The 22,776-nt window shown below is 41.0% G+C and overlaps 1 protein-coding gene across 2 annotated transcripts; it reads left to right on the plus strand.

The window, feature by feature from the left end:
- The first annotated feature begins 2,586 nt into the window (after nt 1-2,586).
- LOC115121487 (uncharacterized) lies at nt 2,587-22,712 on the plus strand. Of its 2 annotated transcripts, XM_029650589.2 has the most exons (16): nt 2,588-4,243; nt 10,253-10,306; nt 10,816-10,872; nt 10,989-11,106; nt 11,266-11,417; nt 13,063-13,208; nt 13,500-13,641; nt 13,794-13,879; nt 15,037-15,241; nt 15,482-15,661; nt 15,821-15,952; nt 19,172-19,333; nt 21,168-21,311; nt 21,422-21,515; nt 21,643-21,724; nt 21,835-22,712. In XM_029650589.2, exons 1-16 carry the CDS (start codon nt 4,075-4,077, stop codon nt 22,414-22,416), a joined length of 2,505 nt encoding a protein of 834 aa, XP_029506449.2. In that variant the 5' UTR covers nt 2,588-4,074; the 3' UTR covers nt 22,417-22,712. The 2 variants fall into 2 exon arrangements, with proteins under 2 accessions (XP_029506456.2, XP_029506449.2); XM_029650596.2 differs by lacking the exon at nt 19,172-19,333 and having other exon boundaries at nt 2,587-4,243.
- Nucleotides 22,713-22,776: the final 64 nt, after the last annotated feature.

Raw genomic sequence — 22,776 nt, forward strand, 5'->3', positions numbered from 1 at the left:
TCCTCCATCATCTTCACAATGTCCTTTGCTGTTGTTCTGGGAATGATTTGAACTTTTCGCACCAAAGTACGTCAATCTCTAGGAGACAGAACGCGTCTCCTTCCTGAGCTGTATGACGGCTGTGTAGTCCCATGGTGTTAATATTTGTGTACTATTGTTTGTACAGATGAACTTGGTATGTTCAGGCATTTGGAAATTACTCGCAAGGATGAACCAGACTTGTGGAGGTCTACAATTTATTTTCTGAGGTCTTGGCTGATTTCTTTTGATTTTCCCATGATGTCAAGCAAAGAGGCACTTTGAAGGTAAGCATTGAAATACATCCACAGGTACACCTTCAATTGACTCAAATGATGTCAATTAGCCTATCAGAAGCTTCTAAAGCCATGACATAATTTTCTGGATTGTTTCCAAACTGTTTAAAGGCACAGTCAACTTAGTGTATGTAAACTTCTGACCCACTGGAATTGTGATACAGTGAATTATAAGTGAAATAATCTGTCTGTAAACAATTGTTGGAAAAATGACTTGTGTCTTGCACAAAATAGATGTCCTAACCGACTTGCCAAAACTATAGTGTGTTAACAAGAAATTTGTGGAGTGGTTGAAAAATGAGTTTTAACCTAAGTGTACCTAAGTGTATGTAAACTTCCAACTTCAACTGTATATATATATATATATATATATATATAATTTATATGTCCAAAATTCATGTAGCAACTACAGATTGCCCCTTTAAGTCTATCAAAAGTGTGCAAGTTTGAGCATGTGTCCAAAAACAATGATTGATAGCCATCTTAAACTTCTTGAATTCAGACATTATTGGGTTCAAATGCACATTTAGATTTGTGAACAGCCATCCACAACCACAATCTGTGAGGTGTAAATAGCTAAATGAGAGAGCAGCAGTGTGATTCACATCAATGCGCTATGTAGATATCAATAATAAGTGATATCGGTATCGCCGTAGACTACACCACTGCTGTCATCCTGACCTCCAAGCGTTTATTCAAGTTGGATGATATTTGGATGCCGACAGCAGTCGCACCATTGGAAGACATTGCTTGAACTGTACCCGACAAAAGCTTATTCTTGCTCTTTTCCCACGATTGATCAAACACATTGCGTCATCATAGTGGTCTCTGACTTGTGGTCAGACTCGCTCAGATGCTTCTTTTTTAAATTACGATTTTAATGTTATTGAGAAGTGTCAAAGATTTTTTTTCGCAAACATCCTTTCTGAATTTAAAAGTAATCCGAGAAGTACTTTTTCAAAAGTGTCTGATTACAATATTTTTCCTGGTAACAGATTACAGTTTTGTAATCTGTTACTCCCCAACCCTGCCTCTGAGCTGGCACATATTTATATTATTTTATCTGTATTTAACTAGGCAGGTCAGTTATGAACAAATTCAATGATGGCCTAGGAACAGTGGGTTAACTGCCTCGTTCAGGGGCAGAACGACAGATTTTGACCTTGTCAGCTCAGGGGTTTGTTCTTGTAACCTTTCGGTTACTAGTCCAACGCTCTAACCACTAGGCTACCTGCCGCCCTGGCAGGATCACTCACATTGACCCATCCTCCTCTACTTTCATCACTGCCTCAGCATACGACACCTTCTGCACTACTCTGACTCTGGCCACTTCAACCTGCCTCTGTCGCACAGGACACTTCTGATTCACATGGGCACCCCTCCAGTTGACACAAAACGTCATCCATTGAAACTACACAATCTCAGGTAATGTTAGATAGTCACACAGATTTGACTTTGAAAACAGCTAGCACACTAATCCTGTTGCAGCCCCTCCTCTCTACGCCCCCACTGCCTCTGTTCTTTCATTCTAGCTTGTGGATGACATAAGAAAAAATAAATGAATTCATGCAGTCGAAATGATTATCAGTCTTAGATAAGTTAGAATATTGATTAAACGAACCGTACACAGATCCAACAACCCACTTATCTTGCTACTGGATTTTCTAATCACCCACATGTGAGCTGAGGTCATGCAAAAACATGTCACTGATTTCCAGGTTAATAAGAACAATATTTGGTGGGGACTTTTACAATGGTGAGAAAAAACGAAATGTTAAGAATTGAGCAGAAATTTGTTTCCTGCTTGACTGAGTACCTCAGCGACGGTCCTCTTCTCTAATCTTATACTTGCTGGTTAGGGTTCCCAATTTTTGGATACCCTAAAAACATATTTGATTTTCAGGGTTCCACATTAAAAAAACATGTTAACCCTAAATTACCTTATTAAAATCTGTGCTTTCAGGGTTATTTCTTCCACCAATCGACAATCAACGTGTGGATCAGCTACAATAACAACATTTGGAAAAAAAAAAAATTACTGTAAAATGACTAATTTCTTTACTTCATTCTCCCCTGTAAGCTAATGCAGAAGTATTTGAGTTCACAATGAAGAGAGCAGAGCACTATGCAGGGAAATGGCTGATTTCCTCAGAACCTTATCAGAGTATGTGATCTCCTCTTATATGAAACCCCAGTTTAGTTAGACTGACAAGTGTGATATGAAAGGGAAATGTATCTCTCATTTTTGACTAACTGGAAACAAGTGTGGGACAAATAGCTGATCCTACCAAGCATGCTCAAGCTTAAGCTTCAAGATACCAGACCAGCCAGCAAAAGAATGGCCACACAGAAAAATATGTTTTAGCAATTGAACAGATCTACAGTAAGTAAGGGGACACCCAGCAGGTCAGTATCTATTAACCTCGTCCCGTGGCTCAATTGCTAAGAGAGAGCCGGCTGGGTGGACAACATTAGGTCTGTATTGGTATTAATTGTAAGTACGTGAACAATATAGAACAGTTTAATAACTCAACTTTCCACTTTGTGTGTATAGTGTTCATGCTCCAGTAGATTACTGTCTAATACATGATGACTGAGATCATGAGCTCCTGTAGTGGTCTCTTCATGCTAACTGAAGCCAGTGAAGTGTGAATGTGCCTCTTCCTGTGTGTGCTCACTGTAATGACAGTTCAGTCTATGGGTGTGTGTCAATTTGGCAACAATTAAATGCCCACTGTCTTTGGTAATAACGGCTGGGTGGACTGGGTGGACAACATTAGGTCTGTATTGGTATTAATTGTAAGTATGTGAACAATATAGAACAGTTTAATAACTCAACTTTCCACTTTGTGTGTATAGTGTTCATGCTCCAGTAGATTACTGTCTAATACATGATGACTGAGATCGTGAGCTCCTGTAGTGGTCTCTTCATGCTAACTGAAGCCAGTGAAGTGTGAATGTGCCTCTTCCTGTGTGTGCTCACTGTAATGACAGTTCAGTCTATGGGTGTGTCAATTTGGCAACAATTAAAACACTAAGACAATGATCTTGAAATCCTGAAAAGGGCTGGTTGAACAGTCAGTTGAGATGATGTGTTTTATAGGAAGGTGTTCTTTCCCGTGTGTCCCCTCCACTTACACAACTCACTAATTAATATCACCATTCATTGGGGCACAGAAGGATATTTTTACCACACACAGTGTTGTGTTATTACCAAAGACAGTGGGCATTGTTTAAGTCTTTCAGAGAATTGTCAATACAATTCCTTGAAAGCAGAGAGAAAAATCCTAAAATAGCTGAAACTTAGGCTAATATGCATTTCTTTGTCTTGCTCTGAGCCACACCCAGTTCCTACCCATAATTTGTTCTGAATACAGCAGAGTAGTCAATTCATCCAGTTAGTTGCTGTGTATTGAAAACACTTAAGTATAACATACAGCATAACAGGTGCACCATACTGTATTAAGCTAAGACTAAGACTATTTTGAGAATGTGGGAACGGCATTCCTTCATCTATCTGGAAAATATATTTTTATATATAAAAAAATAACCCAATCTTAATATATTTAATTTCAGTCATTGGAAAAAACGAAGAAGAAAAACAAAATCCATAAAAATATTGTGAATTTCAAGAAGTGAAACTGTTCTTCTGTAGAGCCATAGTCGTGTTAGTGATAATAGATATTCTCTCTCTCTCTCTCTCTCTCTCTCTCTCTCTCTCTCTCGCTGTGTGTGTGTGGGTGGTGAACGCACATGAAAAATGGTAAGCTACTGTTCCACATTGTTTTTTCATGAAGTCACTTTAAAACTCCCACAGATTTTCGTGGCTGTCAGACAGCAAACCAGGCGAGGGATAAAACACAACTATGAATTGGATGCTGTGGCAACAATGCATTGTCTCCATAAACCTCTGCCCTATTTAATCTTTGGTAAGTACTTTTCTCACTATTTTATGTTTGAAAATGTTACAGATTACAAATTTAAAAATCTCCAACACCAATCATTCTGAAGAATACATCTATCGTATGGTGTATCCCATCGTCCATTCTCCAATTTACTGTATGCCAATGAGGTTGTTGTAGTTTTAGCTAGGAAATTTGAACTGTTTTCTCATACTATACTGAGTATACTGTATAACATTTTAAGTAGTCACTTGTTCCAGGAATGATGATGATCTTCGATTGTGTGTTTTGGCTAACTGTTGGCAGGGCTTGACATTAACTTTTTCGAAAGTTAAGAATAATTGTTTTTTTACTTTTCCGAAAGCTCAAGTGTCTTGTAAATTGATATATTTTTTTAAAAGTCTGTAATACCATGGGCCAAAAAAGGTGACTGAAAATGTTGTTGTATGTACCACTTTACAAAAATAAAATGAATTATTATCATTATTATTACCATTCAGAGCCTCAGACAAAAATGCAGGCCTCTATACATATTGGCTTCTTTGTATATTCAAGCCTGTCTCAAAATACAACACCGTCTCTTTAAGACATAAAAAGGCTTTTTACCTGACACATTTTTACAAGATAGTTGGTTTTCTCAGTGTTCAAACACATTTTGACAAATGTAATTCGTGACTTTTCCATGACTTTTAACCACATTTCCCTGATAAATAATTGGCGGTGTCTTTGAAAAATGAAGCATTTTGTGGTATTGACACTGGAAGGCTGCTGATCCAATGTACTACCTCCTGCCATTGTGCCTCCACAAAGTTAAATAACTGCACTGTTAGGCAACTGTTTAAACACATAAACACAAACCTCCATCTGGAGAGCTACTGGGTGTAACTTTAGCTCATTCAATGAATTCAGGGATCAAATGGCTCAAGTGGGCTACTTCAAAGCAAGGTAGCTACCTTACAAAGACATGTTTATCTATAACATTGTAAGACTAACATATTTATGTTTCAGTAGGGCTGTGACGATCATGGAATTTGGGGTAACCTTATTTTGTCATGTAAATGTGGTGCTGTAATAGTCTGAGTGCCAGCCTCTTTAGCTTTCTTTCTTTCTTTACTTTCTTTTTTTAGCTTAAAATAAATAACTTTCTCGTTTATGAGATACAGTCAAGTTGTTTTGCATCATATCATATTGCTTTTTTGGTTGTTTGTTTTAGGTTTAATATAATCTTTCAATAATTCATAAAGTTCTACACACTTGTTTCTAACATGTAGCTCAGCATTCCTGAACAGTCTCCGACACCAATCTATCGTATGGTGTATCCCATCCTCCATTCTCCAATTTACTGTATGCCAATGAGGTTGTTGTAGTTTTAGCTAGGTCATTTGAACTGTCAGAATGTTGAACAAACTTCATTTCACCTTACTTTACCTGTACGCACCGATTTTGTCCCTATGTTGGAAGTCATCAGAGAAAAAAAAATCTACAGGGAAGCGTTTTTAACTCGACCTTCAGTATGCTGGTCTGTATATTCTTTTGTATTTCCGGTTTTTATTTTTACTCAATTCACACGTGACAAACACTTACTGGTACCCCAAAAAGTCGGGCTAATAATACTTTCCTGTGGACATTTTCTCTCCACTTCCAAAATGACCAACAGCATGGATAATTTTATTTAGGAATGTATTGAGGTAAAAGTCGTTTAAAAAATTGTCAAGTAAAGTACAGATACCCCCAAAAACCTACTTAATTAGTATTTTAAAGTAATTTTACTGAAGCACTTTACACCCGTGGAACATTTCATACATTTAGAATTCCACTCCTTGCCACTCCTTGTCATTGCTGAAGAGACTGGCCTTTCAGCAATTTTAAAGTCAAGCTGGATTTACGGTGGAGCTCATTGGTTGTTGGAAATAACAAATATTTTCCATGACAACATATGGATCCTCAAAAATAGACTTAGAATTTATAACAAAGTTAAAAACAAACATTTAGCTGTTAGCTAGGCACGTTGTTTTATGGTTGGAATTGCAATATGTATTATTTAGTTAAAGAATTTAATGGTGCGCGACCAACTTTTGACAGACTGGTTTTGTCTAGACAAACAAAAAACGGTTGCTAATATTTGCATAATCGTTGTGATTGGGGGATAGCTATGAGTGTGATTGGATCAAATCCTCTGTTCTCCCTGAGCTCATTAATGATAGAATGTTCATATTTGTAGATGGCAGAAAGGCCCGTGTGTCTTTGGCACAAATACATGACATGGAGTACAGGGAGTGGGTTAGCTAAAGAACCTGGTACACAGGCTAGTGCTGTAGCAATGGCCCAGTCACTGCCGTTGCGTTAACAATCTGTAGCAACTCAGTAAACAATCTATCAAGCAGTGGTCATGCCATTGCCTCTCCGGTCATGCACACAGACTTGGTGTTCACCATCCTAGTTGATTTCAACTTTGTTTTTTATAACATTAATGATTCACTTTCACTTATAAATGTCTACACTCACCAAGCATGACATTGGGTAGCATATTTTAGCAGACGATGTGGAGATTCAGGTTGGATTCTAGCATCTTTTTCAAACTTTACAAACCAGAGAATTATGCTAGCTGGTAACCACCTCACTATCTAGAGTGGCCCTACTTTGTGTTGCACCCTGCGTTCAGCCAGGAGTAAACAACAGACGGCTGCAACCTGATTGGCTTAATGCAATACACAACATCCAGGACTTATTCCTAGGCAGCCGGTGGAAAATATTTTTCCAGTTTATTTCCGGCTTCTCAGCATTAAATTTAGTTAAGGGCAAAATTGAAACCTTTGCAGCCTGAATGGAGAATGTTTTATGTCTGAACCAGTCGCCGGGTGACACGGGTGTATTACTTGGCACATGATCAAGCCCAGATGATTGTGGAGATCCACAGCACCCATCCAAGCTAACACCAATAATGATCAAATGTAGGCTACATTTTATTTAACTAGGCAAGGCAGTTAAGAACAGATTCTTATTTTCAATGACAGCCTAGGAACAATGGGTTGATTGCCTTGTTCAGGGGGAAAGGACAGATTGTTACCTTGTCAGCTCGGGGATTCAATCTTGCAACCTTTCGGTTATTAGTCCAACGCTCGAACCACTAGGCTACCTGCCGCCACATGACTATAAAGTGTTGGTGAGCATCTACACTAGAGTACAGTTGATAATTTATCATCCTACAATCCAACACCTGTCAATCACCTGATCAACGGTCCCGTGTGGTTTCAGTTGGTAACGCATGGTGTTTGCAACGTCGAGGTTGTGGGTTAGATTCCCACGGGAGACCAGTATGCAAACGTACTACTGTAAGGCACTCTGGATAATAGCCTCTGCCAAGTGACTGAAATGTACTGCATCCTGCCTATTAATAGGGAAAGGGGGATACCTAGTTAGTTGTCCAACTGAATGTACTCAACTGAAATGTGTCCTCCGCATTTAACCCAACCCCTCTGAATCAAAGAGGGGCTGCCTTAATCAACACTCATGTCTTCGGCACCCAGGAAACAGTGGGTTAACTGCCTTGCTCAGGGGCAGAAGGACAGATTTGTACCTTGTCAGCTCGGGGATTTGATCCAGCAACCTCTGTTAGTGGCCCAACTCTCTAACCACTAGGCTACCTGGGTGGTAACACAAGACCTTTCAGGGTGTATTCATTGTGACAGCTGCAAATAATACTTCAATGTACATGTAGGCCTAATGCAACATAATATAGGAACTATTTAAATGTCGTAATTCAACAACAAATGCAGTTTAGCCTGCACATCGTATACTCATTGCTCAAGAGGTTTGCAAATTATTTTCATTTTTTCTAATGGTTGTCGATTCCTTTGTGTCTTCTTTTTCACTGTGCTCATTTCTGTTTGTGATATGCAACTAGGCCCATTTGCAGTGCAGCAATGCTATCATAACTGGACAAAAATTATCCCACCAACACATTTTCTTTCCTCAACTTTCCCCGACAGTTAAATCTGCAATATGTAAAGTTTTGGACGACCCAACCAAATTTACATAGATACAGTATGTGAGTTATAGCAAGTTGAATAAGTGGTAGATCTGTTATGATATGTGCTATTTCTATGCTTCCCATTCTTAAGTTTAGTTTTTTGTCTTACTTTCGGTTTTGTACACCAGATTCAAACGGCTGAAAATATAATATTTTTGGTTATTTAAAAGATATTTCACAGCGATTCTGGTGCAATGAATCTCTAGTATACACAGTGTATAAAACATTAGGAACACTTTCCATGACATAGACCAGTGGTTCCCAACTCCAGTCCTAGAGTACCCCCAACAGTACAGATTTTTATTGTAGCCCCGGACAAGCTGATTCAACTTGTCAACTAATCATCAGGCCCTCAATGAGTTAATGAGGAATGTTTGTCCAGGACTACAACAAAAATGTGTTCTGTTGGAGGTACTGGAGGACTGGGGTTGAGAACCACTGACATAGATTGACCAGGTAAATCCAGGTGAAAGTTATGATCCCTTATTGATGGCACTTGGCAAATACAATTCAATCAGTGTAGATGAAGGGCAGGAGACAGGTTAAAGAAGGATTTTTAAGCTTTGAACATTGGCCAGCATCCCTGTGGAATGCTTTCGACACCTTGTAGAGTCCATGCCCCGACAAATTGAGGGCAAAAGGTGGTCCAACTCAATATTAGGAAAGTTTTCCTAATGTTTTGTACACTCATTGTATATTGCTTGTTTTGTCACATAAACTGAAATGTTCTTTAGCTATTCCTGGTATTTCGCAAGAAGAGGAATGGCCTATTGAGGAGAGGCTTGTGTAGCCATTTGCCTATTTTGCATGTGAACAGCTGGGAGAGATAAAGTAAATATTAGCTAGATATTAGGCCATTCATTAGCTAAATATTAGGGCTATAGGCTAAATATTTACCTGTCCAAATGCAAGAAAAAAATAGCAGATCTGTGTGTTCCTCCAGGATGCGCTCTGTGGTACCCGGGTACACAAAGCTCCACTATTGATTGGGGCTATGCCTACATTTTTAGACAAGACAATTTCAACAACAGTGCAATGAGGAATGTATTTTTGTTATCAAATGAGTTCACACTTATTTTCTGTAAACTGCAGTGATGTAGATTCATTTGAATAACCACTCAAACGTCCTGTTTTGTTTCATGTCGAAATAACAGCATACAGCCTAGACTTGATCATGCAACTATTTGGAACAGTTTGGGTCTATTCTCGACAATTTAGAATGTCCAGAAAGGTACATATGTTGTAATTTGTCAAGATATGCCTACTTTAGGAAAATATGGTCTCCTCCTTTCCACGTATGTAGCCTATTTTACATTCAGCAAGCAAAATCTCTCCTCCAATAGGCTATCAGTAAAGAAAATAAATTGAAATAAGCAGGGCTGGACTAGCACAGCTGGGGCCCAGGAGGACCTACCTCCAGGAGGCCTCCCCACCCCCAAAAAACAATTAAACTTATAGGCCTTATCATTGTAGCATACCATACACTATGTGCTCCCAGTCCCCGGGCAGTCAGCTCCAAAAGCTACTCTATTGATTAGATTTTTTACAATTACAAGAAATTAGCTGTAAATCTTTTTTTAAATTCTCAGCTGCATGGCAAAATGTGTAGAATAGCATGAGATTAGCTAGAAAATTTCAAATGTTTCTCTCTGCCCCGTGGCAATATGTGTAGAATTGCAAGAAATTATCCTTAAAAATGCAAAATACTGTCTGTTCCCCAACCCAAAAAAATATGGTTTGTACGCCACTGGGTTAGGGAAAGGAGTAGCGGTAGGGTTTGGGGTAGGGATGTCCCAAGGATCCCGGACAGCACTAACCCTTGGAGCATTGTAGGCTACACCTCACCAACATTCAGAAGGGAGAAGAGTGCACGTTTTTGTGTGCTTTATTTAACTTGTCCATTCAGACAACTTACATTTATATTCTTCTTGTCCAACATTCTTTTTTTGACCTGTCCTGGGGACAAGCATTAATGTTGAGCCCTGGTGCTGTCTCTCTTTGTTTAGGTGTTCTCTTTGGATATGTTATCCCACTCTCTTCCCTTCTCCAAGTTTCTCCAGGTACGTTTCAACTATCCTTTCCAGACAAAACAGTTTAAAACAACAGAATTGCAGTGCACGCTTCCTACAAAAGTTCTCAACCAATTAGGGTTTGGTAATAGGAAAACATCTGATATTACATGTAATATATACTGTATGTCCAGTGGTCTTTTTTGATGGCGGCAAAAGTAAGAGGTGTTTTAATTGACCCATCACCCCCTTGCATGTGTTATGCAACAAAGCTGATCTTATTTTAGGCATCAGAGTTGGCACCCAGAGGATATGGCTACAGTAACAGCACTACACAATTTATATGGTATTGCTGTAACAATTAGACCATTTCCTTCTGTGCATTTCCTTCCGTAGTTATAGCACCACTCTGCACAACATAATAAACCATTTAAAAGTTTGTCATTTACATTTTCACATTCAGTATGTGAGATTTATTTTACAAAGTATTTCCGTTGTAACATCATTAAATGTTTATTATGTTAGGATACATGATGTATTGACAATAGTGTACATTTCAGTGACCTGTGGGGGCAAGAACATCTCTTCATGTTGTGGACACTGTGTCACATCCCATGGTAATGGCACAACTATTCCAAAAATCAAGTTGTGGTTCAGTTGCAGTTGATGAGGTTGATGAAATGTTATTATAATGAAATATAATCGATTTGCTCTTTTGAACCTTTCCTTTCAGAGGGAGTCAGTGAATTAGATTGCTTTGGTAAACATCTGCGCTTAAGTAGGATCAGCTGGAAATGTGTGTGGACACCTATAAAACACCAAACACAAAGATACACACTCTGTATAGAACAGTAAGTAGTGTAGAACACAAGGCTAATTTAATGTATCTCTGAGGTTATATAATTTGATTGTTTGCATTTAGGGTGCTCTGTAGACTGAAGACGAGAGATTTTTTTTTTAAGTCAAATTAATTAACTACTAAATATTATTCAATTTGATATTCTTCACAGGAAAACACATATCGAAATGCATGCAAACATATCGGAGACGTCTCAGACTATTCGTCTGTCCAAAAAGCTTAACATGACAGCTCATGTATTTGACAAGAGTGATTTGAAGAGCTGCACAAAGACTGTTTTCAGAGGTTCACCTAAACAATTGGGTATGTTTATATTAATTACCTCCAGCATGCATCACTTCCCTTCCATTATGTGGAAGGGAAGTGATGCAACCAGAAGATGTGATATGACCAGTTCTTCCTCTATATTGTTACATACAACATCTAAACTCAGCAAAAAAACAAACGTCCACTCACTGTCAACTGCATTTATTTTCAGCAAACTTAACATGTGTAAATATTTGTATGAACAAAACAAGATTCAACAACTGAGACATAAACTGAACAAGTTCCACAGACATGTGACTAACAGACATGGAATAATGTGTCCCTGAACAAAGGGGGGGTCAAAATCAAAAGTCACAGTCTGGTGTGGCCACCAGCTGCATTAAGTACTGCAGTGCATCTCCTCCTCATGGACTGCACCAGATTTGCCAGTTCTTGCTGTGAGATGTTATCCCACTCTTTCTTCAAGGCACCTGCAAGTTCCCAGACATTTCTGGGGGAAATGACCCTAGCCCTCACCCTCCGATCCAACACGTCCCAGATGTGCTCAATGGAATTGAGATCCGGGCTCCTCGCTGGCCATAGCAGGAATTTCCTGTCTTGCAGGAAATCACGCACAGAACGAGCAGTATGGCTGGTGGCATTGTCATGCTGGAGGGTCATGTCAGGATGAGCCTGTAGGAAGGGTACCATATGAGGGAGAAGGATGTCTTCCCTGTAACGCATAGCGCTGAGATTGCCTGCAATGACAAGCTCAGTCCAATGATGCTGTGACACACCACCCCAGACCATGACGGACCCTCCACCTCCAAATCGGTCTCACTCCAGAGTACAGTCCTCGGTGTAATGCTCATTCCTTAGACGATAAACGCAAATCCGACCATCACCCCTGGTGAGACAAAACTGCGACTCATCAGTGAAGAGCACTTTTTGCCAATCCTGTCTAGTCCAGCGATGGTGGGTTTGTGCCCATAGGCAACGTTGTTGCTGATGATGTCTGGTGAGGACCTGCCTACAAGCCCTCAGTCCAGCCTATCTCAGTCTATTGCGGACAGTCTGAGCACTGATGGAGGAATTGTGCATTCCTGGTGTAACTCGGGCAGTTGTTGATGCCATCCTGTACCTGTCCCACAGGTGTGATGTTCGGATGTACCGATCCTGTGCAGGTGGTGTTACATGTGGTCTGCCACTGCAAGGACGATCAGCCGTCATTCCTGTCTCCCTGTAGCGCTGTCTTAGGTGTCTCACAGTACGGACATTGCAATTTATTGCCCTGGCCACATCTGCAGTCCTCATGCCTCCTTGCAGCATGCCTAGGGCACGTTCACGCAAAAGAGCAGGGACCCTGGGCATCTTTCTTTTGGTGTTTTTCAGTCAGTATAAAGGCCTCTTTAGTGTCCTACGTTTTAGTAACTGTGACCTTAATTGCCTACCGTCTGTAAGCTGTTAGTGTCTTAACGACCATTCCACAGGTGCATGTTCATTAATTGTTTATGGTTCATTGAACAAGCATGGGAAGCAGTGTTAAAACCTTTTACCACGAAGATCTGTGAAGTTATTTGGATTTTTACAAATTATCTTTGAAAGACAGGGTCCTGAAAAAGGGACATTTCTTTTTTTGCTGAGTTTAGTATAACGGTATTACAATGATAATTAATCACATAGCCTATCTTAAAAATTGCAGTTCGATGCGGCCCCCCATCTAATGTACACTTGAATCGACATTCAAGACAGCTGGATATCCAGGCCTCCTGGAGGAAGGAGGAGACCAAATATATCCCTCTTTACTCTGTGAGATACAAGGAGCTGAACAGCCCGCAATGGAAAGAGGTGGGGTTCAAAAGTCAGATATGAAATGTACTGCCTACAGCTCATATAGAGCTAGATTATAGAATTGAAACAAGCTGGCATAAATAGTGAAACTCTTGGGGCCGGCTTCCCGGACACAGATTAAGGTTAGTCAATGGAGAAGCTTCTTTGAAAGTACTTTTTAGTCTAAGGTTAGGCTTAATCTGTGTCAGGAAAACCAGCCCTAGTAGTCCAAGACAAGGACAAGACCAATGCAGAATCCTTAGAGAAATAAGTTCTACAGACCTAACCTCTCATTTATGTTCTCTATAGCCACCAGTGCAATCCAAGGATAGAAATAGGTGCACTGTGGGTAATCTTAACTCCTCACTGTCCTATGAGGTGCAGATAGAGTGTGTGGCCAACAACAAATGTACCCAGTGCCCCTGGAGCGAGGTTTTCACAGTCCCACCCGGTGAGTTGATCTTTTACCTAAAACTAAAATCTGGGATCCAGAAATCTGTTCAATGGTCTTACCAAAATAGGCTTAATCAATTGTCCACTCTACTGATTTATAACATGAAATAAGCTAAATATGTGTCCATTTATTTTCTTCTGTTTTCTAAGAACTTACTGATACGCCTCTCATTGAGATGGTAAAAGATAGTCGTCCACAAACCAAAGGGAGGAGATTAGTGATCATAAAATGGAAGGTAATTAATTTCACCATGAGTAACTTAACCTTACAATATGAACATTTCAAATACAAATGTGAAAACAGTAAGTTTGTGACAATGTGAAAAATGTTAATAGAATGTGAAAATAGTACGTTTGAGTAAACTGATGTAGGTATACATTTATCAAAGTGAATAGTTTATCACACTACACTATAAACTGAGCATACAAAACATTAAGAACACCCGCTCTGGGCCTCCCGAGTGGTGCAGTGGTCTAAGGCAGTGCTAGCTGTGCCACTACAGATCCTGGTTTGAGTCCAGGCTCTGCCGCAGCCGGCCGCGACCAGGAGGCCCATGAGGCGGGGCACAATTGGCCCAGCGTCGTCCGGGATAGGGGAGGGTTTGGCAGGCTGGGATGGGATGTCCTTGTCCCATCGCGCTTTAGTGAACCCTGTGGTGGGCTGGGTGCATGCACGTTGACACGGTTGCCAGGTGTACGGCATTTCCTCCGACACATTGATGTGGCTGGCTTCCAGGTTAAGCGGGCATTGTGTCAAGAAGCAGTGTGGCTTGGCTGGGTTGTGTTTCGGAGGATGCACGGCTCTCGACCTTCGTCTCTCCCGAGTCCGTATGGGTTTGGCAGCGATGAGACAAGACTGTAACTACCAATTGGATACCACAAAATGAGGGAGAAAAAGGGGTATAAAAATGAAAAAGAACACCCACTCTTTCCATGACAGCCTGACCAGGTGAATCCAGATGAAAGCTATGATCCCTTATTGATGTCACTTGTTAAGTCCACTTCAAATCAGTGTAGATGAAGGGGACAGGTTAAAGAAGGATTTTTAAGCCTTGAGACATAGATTGTGTACAGTATGTGTGCCATTCGGAAGATGAATGGGCAAGACAAAAATAGAAGTGCCTTTCAAACAGGGTATGGTAGTGGTGTCAGGCGCACCTACATACGTTTCCTGTGTGTGGGAAAAAAATGGCCCACCCCCAAAAATGGCCCACCGCCCAAAGGACTTCCAGCAAACTTGACAACTGTGGGAAGCATTGGAGTCAACATGGGCCAGCATCTCTGTGGCACACTTTCGACACCTTGTAGAGTTCATGCCCCGACGAATTGAGGCCCATCCTGGTGTTGCTGTAATACGTATTGTATAAAGCTTGATCCTACCATTGTCCTGTAGTTTGCAGCCAGTGAGTTAGCGGAGGGCTACAGTGTTTCCGTGGGGAAAGCCTCAGGAGAGGACCCTATTGAGACCTTCAACACCAGCAGGCACCTACTCATAGTGACCCTGTCTCACTCAGCCTACCACCTCAAAATCACAGCTCTCAACGGGGCTGGGACCTCACCTGCAGCACAGAGCACTATATGGCCACTGGACGACAAAGGTAGAAAAACCTATCAACTGTTATGTTATCCTCCAATATAGGAATCAGACTCTGGCCATCAGAATGTATTCGCTATTTTGCTTGAGCAGTATTATGAGTAAGTTATGTTGTTGCATTAGAAATGCATTACTAGTTGCTCTCCTGTGTAACAGCATGGTATCAGTCTGTTGAAGTGGATGTCTGAGATCTCTCAGATGCAGAAGAAAGGACTATGAAGTGTTGTTTGGTTTCTCTCTACAGACTTATATGGGAAGCTGAATCTGACATTCAATGGCAACACGTCCTTTACTGTCTCCTGGGTGGATGACCTGATCAAAACATACTCCTGCTTCTCAGTGGAGTGGTGGACGAGAGGAATCAAAGCTGCTCACAAGTCCTTCTATGAGGATGAGAACAATTATGAAGTCATACCATTGCACGGTAAGGTACATACATCACTCTCCTGTGTTAACATCAGAACAACAGAGGATTCACATATTTGGATTGATACATCATATTATCATGACCAGTACTTTCAGTTTGCCTTGATGAAAGACGTTTCCCCATTTATAACCACTCTTGTTGTTGTATGAACTAAAGAGCCATTAGAGCTGTATAAGAGGTATACCTTCACTCTGCACATGAGGCCAGACAAAGAGACCTGCAACCTGAAGTTCATCAACAACAGCGAGAGCACCTATGGGAGCATCCAGTCCTACTTCACTGAAGGATGTGAGTCTGAAATACATATTTTAAATGTACAGTGCCTTCAGGAAGTATTCAGACCCCTTGATCTTTTTCACATTTTGTTAGGTTACAGCCTTATTTTAAAATTGATTAAATACCATTTTTTTTCTCAGCAAATCGACACAGAATACTCCACAATGACAAAGCAAAAAACAGGTTTTTAGATTTTTTTGCAAATGTATAAAACATTTCAAAAACAGAAATACCTTATTTACATACAATACCAGTCAAACGTTTGGACACAGCTACTCATTCAAGGGTTATTTATTTATACTATTTTCTACATTGTAGAATAATAGTGAAGACATCAAAACTATGAAATAACACATGGAATTATGTAGTTACTAAAAGTGTTAAATCAAAATGTTATTTGAGATTCTTCAAAGTAGTCACCCTTTGCCTTGATGACAGCTTTGCACACTCTTGGCATTCTCTCAACCAGCTTCACCTGGAATGCTTTTCCAACAGTCTTGAAGGAGTTCCCACATATGCTGAGCACATGTGGGCTGCTTTTCCTTCAATCTGCGGGCTAACTCATCCCAAACCATCTCAATTGGGTTGAGATCGGGTGATTATGGAAGTCAGGTCATCTGATGCAGCACTCCATCACTCTCCTCCTTGGTAAAATAGCCCTTACACAACCTGGGATGTGTGTTTTGAGTCATTAAGCCTTTAACTGCTGGTTAAGGGCTTGTAAGTAAGGTCTACACACGGTAAGGTTTACATATGTATTTGGTGCATGTGATGTGACAAATAAAATTTGATTAGTCCTGTTGAAAAATGCTAGTCACACTAAGCGCAAACCAGATGGTATCGTATCGCTGCAGAATTATGTGGTACCCATGCTGGTTAAGTTTCCTTGAATTGTAAATAAATCACTGACAGTGTCACCAGCAAAGCCCCCCCACACCTCCTCCATGCATCAGGGTGGGAACTACACATGCGGAGGTCATCCGTTCACCTATTCTGCGTCTCACAAAGACATGGGGGTTGGAACCAAAAATCTCACATTTTCACTCATCGGACCAAAAGGTAGATTTCCACTGGTCTAATGTCCATTGCTCGTGTTTCTTGTTCGAAGCAAGTCTCTTCTTATTTTTGGTGTCCATTAGTAGTGGTTTCTTTGCAGCAAATCGCCCATGAAGGCCTGATTCACGCAGTCTACTCTGAATAGTTGATGTTGAGATATATGTTACTTGACCTTTGTGAATCATTTATTTGGGCTGCAATCTGAGGAGCATTTAACTCTGATGAATTTATCCTCTGCAGCATAGGTAACTCTGGGTCTTCCTTTCATGTGGCGGTCCTGAAAGTAATGATGGACTGTTGTTTCTCTTTGCTTATTTGAGCTGTTCTTGTCATAATAGGGACTTGGTCTTTTACCAAATTGCCCTATTTTCAGTATACCACCCCTACCTTGTCACAACACAACTAATTGGCTCAAACTCATTAAGGAAAGAAATTCCACAAACTAACTTTTAACAAAGCACACCTGTTAATTGAAATGCATTCCAGGTGACTACCTAATGAAGCAGGTTGAGAGAATGCCAAGAGTGTGCAAAGCTGTCATCAAGGCTAAGGGTGGCTACTTTGAAGCATCTCATCTATTTTCATTTTAATACTTTTTTGGTAACTAAATGATTCCATATGTGCTAATTCATAGTTTTGACATATTCACTATTATTCAACAACGTAGAAAATAGTACAAATAAATAAAAACCCTTGAATGAGTAGGTGTGTCCAAAATGTTGACTGGTACTGTTTGTATTTAGGCCCTTTGCTATGAAATTCGAAATTGAGCTCAGGTGGATCCTGTTTCCATTGATCATCCATGAGATGTTCCTGCAACTTGAGTGGAGTTCACCAGTGGTAAATTCAATTGATTGGGCATGATTTGGAAAGGCACACACCTGTCTGTATAAGGTCCCACAGTTGACAGTGCATGTCAGAGCATAAACCAAGCCATGAGGTCAACGGAATTGCCTATAGAGCTCTGAGACAGGATTGTGTCGAGGCACAGCTCTGTGGAAGGGTGCCAACACATTTTTTAAAGCATTGAATGTCCCCAAGAAGAAAGTGGCCTCCATCATTCTTAAATGGAAGAAGTTTGGAATCACCAAGACTCTTCCTAGAGCTGGCCGCCTGGCCAAACTGAGCAATCAGGGGAGAAGGGGCCTTGGTCAAGGAGGTGACCAAGAACCTGATGGTCACTCTGAAAGAGCTCTAGAGTTCTTCTGTGGAGAAGGGATACCCTCCAGAAGGACAACCATCTCTGCAGCACTCCACCAATCAGGCCTTTATGGTAGAGTGGCCAAACAGAAGCTACTCCTCAGTAGAAAGCACATCACAGCCCACTTGGAGTTCGCCAAAAGGGACCCAAAGATCATGAGAAACAAGATTCTCTGGTCTGATGAAACCAAGATTTAACTCTTTGGCCTGAATGCAAAGCATTATATCTGGAGGAAACCTGGCACCATCCCTACGGTGAAGCATGGTGGTGGCAGCATCATGCTGTGTGGATGTTTTCCAGCGGCAGGCACTGGGAGACTAGTCAGGATTGAGGCAAAGATGAACGGAGCAAAGTACAGAGAAATCCTTGATGAAAACCTGCTCCAGAGCTCTCAGGACCTCAGACTGGGGTGACGGTTCCTATTACAACGTCCTTTACGGTTTCTATGCCTTTAGTTTTCCACCTTATCTGTGAATTCTGAAAAGCTATCCAAGGGTTGTTCCATAGTTTTTTTTGTTAGGAAGTAATATTGTTTTTTGTAGAATCCGTTACATTTTTTCCCATGTAGTTATAGTGTTCTTAACTACGAAGATAATGTTCTTAGCTCCATCTTTTGAAAACAGACACATGAAAAGATTCTGGTGGTGAGCATGCACATCTTCAATATGTACCCATTGTTCCTCTTTAGTGCATTTAACTATATGTCCCAAGTAAATCCTAGGGTGGCGAGTTGTACAAATTCGGAAGGTTAAAACCACCCTCAGATTTAGGAACATCAAATCAACATCTGATCATCACACAAACACATATCATAAGCAAAGACACAGGGAACTACTTAATATACTTACTAGCTTGTTACAGTGTGCATAGAGTACATGATACCGTGAGTACCTGCATGTCCCAATCAACCAACCACCCACACACCAATTATTCATAAATGCATTGTGATTATGTTCAGTGTATTTTCCTCTCAGCCCCAATTAGTGCCCCAGGGAACATCAGCAGCAGTAATGTTACCCAGAGCTCCATGGTGCTGGAGTGGACATCAGTCCCTGAGAAGGACACCAGAGGTTTCCTTCTGGGCTACATCCTCCACTACACAAAGAGCCCGGATGACAGGATAGACGTTGAAAAAAGTAAGATTGATTCATTTGATGTTCACAAAAAGGTGGCAATTGAGACTTGCAGTGAGTGAGTATTCACAGAATTAAAGCAAAGTAAAGTACAGTGTGTAGACTGTTTTATAGTTTGGCTAATATCCGCATTCGAAAAGTATTCAGACACCTTCACTTTTTCCACATTTTGTTACTTTACAGTCTTATTTTCTGAAATGGATTAAATCAAATAATTTATTAAATCCACACACAATACCCCAAAATGACGAAGCAAAAACAGGCTTAGAAACTTTAGCGAATGTAAAAATAAAAACGAAATGACATTTTACATAAGTATTCAGACCCTTTACTCAGTACTTTGTTGAAGCACCTTTGACAGTGATTACAGCCTCGAGTCTTGGGTATGACGCCAAAAGCTTGGCACACCTGGGGAGTTTCTCCCATTCTTCTCTGCAGATCCTCTCAAACTCTGTCAGGTTGGATGGGGAGTGTCACTGCACAGCTATTTTCTATTCTCTCAAGAGATGTTCGAACGGGTTCAAGTACGGGCTCTGGCTGGGCCACTCAAGGACATTGAGACTTGACCCAAAGCCACTCCTGCGTTGTCTTGTCTGTGTGCTTAGAGTCGTTGTCCTGTTGGAAGGTGAACTGGAACCTAGACCCACAGTCTGAGGTCTAGAGCGCTCTGGAGCAGGTTTTCATCAAGGATCTTTCTGTACTTTGCTCCATTCATCTTTCCCTCGATCCTGACTAGTCTCCCAGCCCCTGCCATTGAAAAACATCCCCACAGCATGCTGCTGCCTCCACAATGCTTCACCGTAGGGATGGTATCGGCCAGGTGATCAGCGATGCCTGGTTTGCTCCAGACGTGAAGCTTGGCATTCAGGCCAAAGAGTTCAATCTTGGTTTCATCAGACCAGAGAATCTTGTTTCTCATGGTCTTGAGAGTCCTTTAGGTGCCTTTTGGCAAACTCCAAGTGGGCTGTCGTGTATTTTACTGAAAAATGGCTTCCGTCTGGTCACTCTACCATAAAGGCCTGATTGGTGGAGTGCTGCAGAGATGGTTGTCCTCCTGGAAGGTTCTCCCGTCTCCACAGAGAAACTCTGGAGCTCTGTCAGGGTGACCATCAGGTTCTTGGTCACCTCCCTAACCAAGGCCCTTCTCCCCTGATTGCTCAGTTTGGCTGCATGGCCAGCTCTAGGAAGAGTCTTGGTGGTTCCAAACTTCTTCCATTTAAGAATGATGGAGTCTACTGTGTTCTTGTGGACCTTCAATGCTGCAGACATTTTTTGGTGCCCTTCCCCAGAGCTGTACTGACACAATGCTGTCTTGGAGCTCTAGACAATTCCTTCAACCTCATGACTTGGTTTTTGCTCTGACATGCACTGTCAACTGTGGGACCTTTATATAAAGAGGTGTGTGCCTTTTCAAATCATGTCCGATCAATTGAATTTACCACAGGTGGACTCCAAGTTGTAGAAACATTTCAAGGATGATCAATGGAAACAGGATGCACCGGAGCTCAATTTCAAATCTCTTAGCAAAGGGTCTGAATACTTATGTAAATTAGGTGTTTTTAATTTTTAAAACATTTGCAAAAATGTCTAAAAACCTGTTTTCACATGGTCATTTGAGGGTAGTGTGTGTAGATGAGGATTTATTAACATATTTTCAAATGCCCTATATGTAGTTATTCTTAGAAGTTAAGACTTCCTGCACACTAGCAGATATTTTTACTACCATGTCTAGTTCCCAAAAGGCTCAAGCCTCAACTTCCTTAAAATGATTATTGTGGTCTTACTACTATTTATTCTGATGCTTCAGTGACTTTGACTATTGTTTTCGCTGTAACAGACGTCACTGTGGATGCTGGTTCAACCAGCTACGAGTTGGTGGACCTACAAAGCAATACTGTGTACCAAGTCCAGCTGTCTGCCTTCACTGCTGCAGGAATGGGAGTGAGAAGCTCAGCTGTATACTTCGAAACCAAGTCAACAGGTTTGCGCGTTGATCTTTCAATGGTTGTATTGTAATCTCTGATATCCCACATTTGGAATGCCATTTTGTATTAATTTAAAGGACCTGTGCTGCCTGCTTTCCCTCCCCAGTATCCCTGTCTATTGGTGGTATGATAGCAGGGGTCGTTATTGGAGCAACTTTACTCTTACTTGTGGTTAATCTCGGTTCTTTGTTGTTAAAAAGGTACGGTCGTCATGTTTTTAAGTCAAAGCTGTATTCTTATGTTAGTGTTGTTCTATTAAATGTTGCCCAGTGGAATTCAAGTAATGGAAACTTTCAAATATTACATGGTCATTTGTTATACTTTCAGAGCAAAGAGACTACTTTGGCCAAGTATCCCTAATCCTGGTAACAGCAATGCCATCCAGAAAATAGATGGGGTCTGCGAGCTGGTAAGAAAATTGTGACGCATGACAGATTTATTGCATTTATGTCTAAGATCATGCCATGTTGCTGTTAGATTTTTCCCTCTGGAACAATAAAGATTGATTGATTCTCATAGGAACTCCTGGAGCCCATCAACAGACAGAAGTTAGAAGAAGAGGAGAGGGACGCCAACAGTCTGCACATTGTTGACAGTAGAGAAGAAACGTCTCCCGTTAGCAACCTCCATAGCAACACCGACTCATGTCTACACCTCAACACAGAACACGAGGAGAATCAAGGGCCTTCAAAGACAACCGCAGACTCTACAGAGACCACTAAAGTAGACCCTCAAATCAACGTGGGCTTGTGCCGAAGAAACACAGCCACAGACAGTAGCGCTCAAGATCCCACTTCTGACACCATTAAACCTACCATAGACACAAGACAGACAGACCCTGTCCCCATTAGTGCGGTGGCCCACCAGTGCCCGCAGTTGTCCTTTATGAGTGATTACACGACCATGGAACTCTTCCAACAGGCTATGACACAATGTGTTCCAGCCACTATAACATTGGAACCCCATGGCCAGTCAGAGTACACAGACTCACCCCTGACCAGACCAGAGTCAGATTACATACACCAGTCCCTCTATGATACTGTCCTTCACCTGTCCCAAGGCAGCACAAGTCCAACTGAGGTGTATTACACGGTTCTTTGAGAATGTTTACTGTAGATTCTAGAATCTGCCTTTCTCACAGATGCTGTGGAACAATTCTCAGGCCTTTCATCTATGTAAAAAAGCTAGCTGCTGCCATCAGTGTCACCCTGTTGACTAGCCTACTTATAGTTCTGGACATTATTGGATCGTCATAACTCTGGAATGAGAAACCTTTCAATGACATACAGGAACTTAAAAAAGCTGTTATCCTATCAATACGTGTATTGAGGGATTGTTTGAGGAGCAGAAATTTCCCAATCCTTTTTTTGTGGTTTTTAATAAAATCATGAATCAGAGACCATTTTATTCTCAGTTTATGTAAACTGACAGACGGTCCATATTTCTGATGTTGGACAGGTT

Source organism: Oncorhynchus nerka, linkage group LG4, assembly GCF_034236695.1.
Source record: "Oncorhynchus nerka isolate Pitt River linkage group LG4, Oner_Uvic_2.0, whole genome shotgun sequence".
Lineage (NCBI taxonomy): Eukaryota > Metazoa > Chordata > Actinopteri > Salmoniformes > Salmonidae > Oncorhynchus > Oncorhynchus nerka.

What these genes read in the sequence shown, in the direction of transcription:
- LOC115121487 (XM_029650589.2), top strand. Translation starts at nt 4,075, where the DNA reads ATGGTAAGCTACTGTTCCACATTGTTTTTTCATGAAGTCACTTTAAAA. An exon ending in CCTTCTCCAAGTTTCTCCAG is followed by an intron (nt 10,307 to 10,815) that starts GTACGTTTCAAC and finishes TGTACATTTCAG; the next exon opens with TGACCTGTGGGGGCAAGAAC. An exon ending in AGGTTCACCTAAACAATTGG is followed by an intron (nt 11,418 to 13,062) that starts GTATGTTTATAT and finishes TAAAAATTGCAG; the next exon opens with TTCGATGCGGCCCCCCATCT.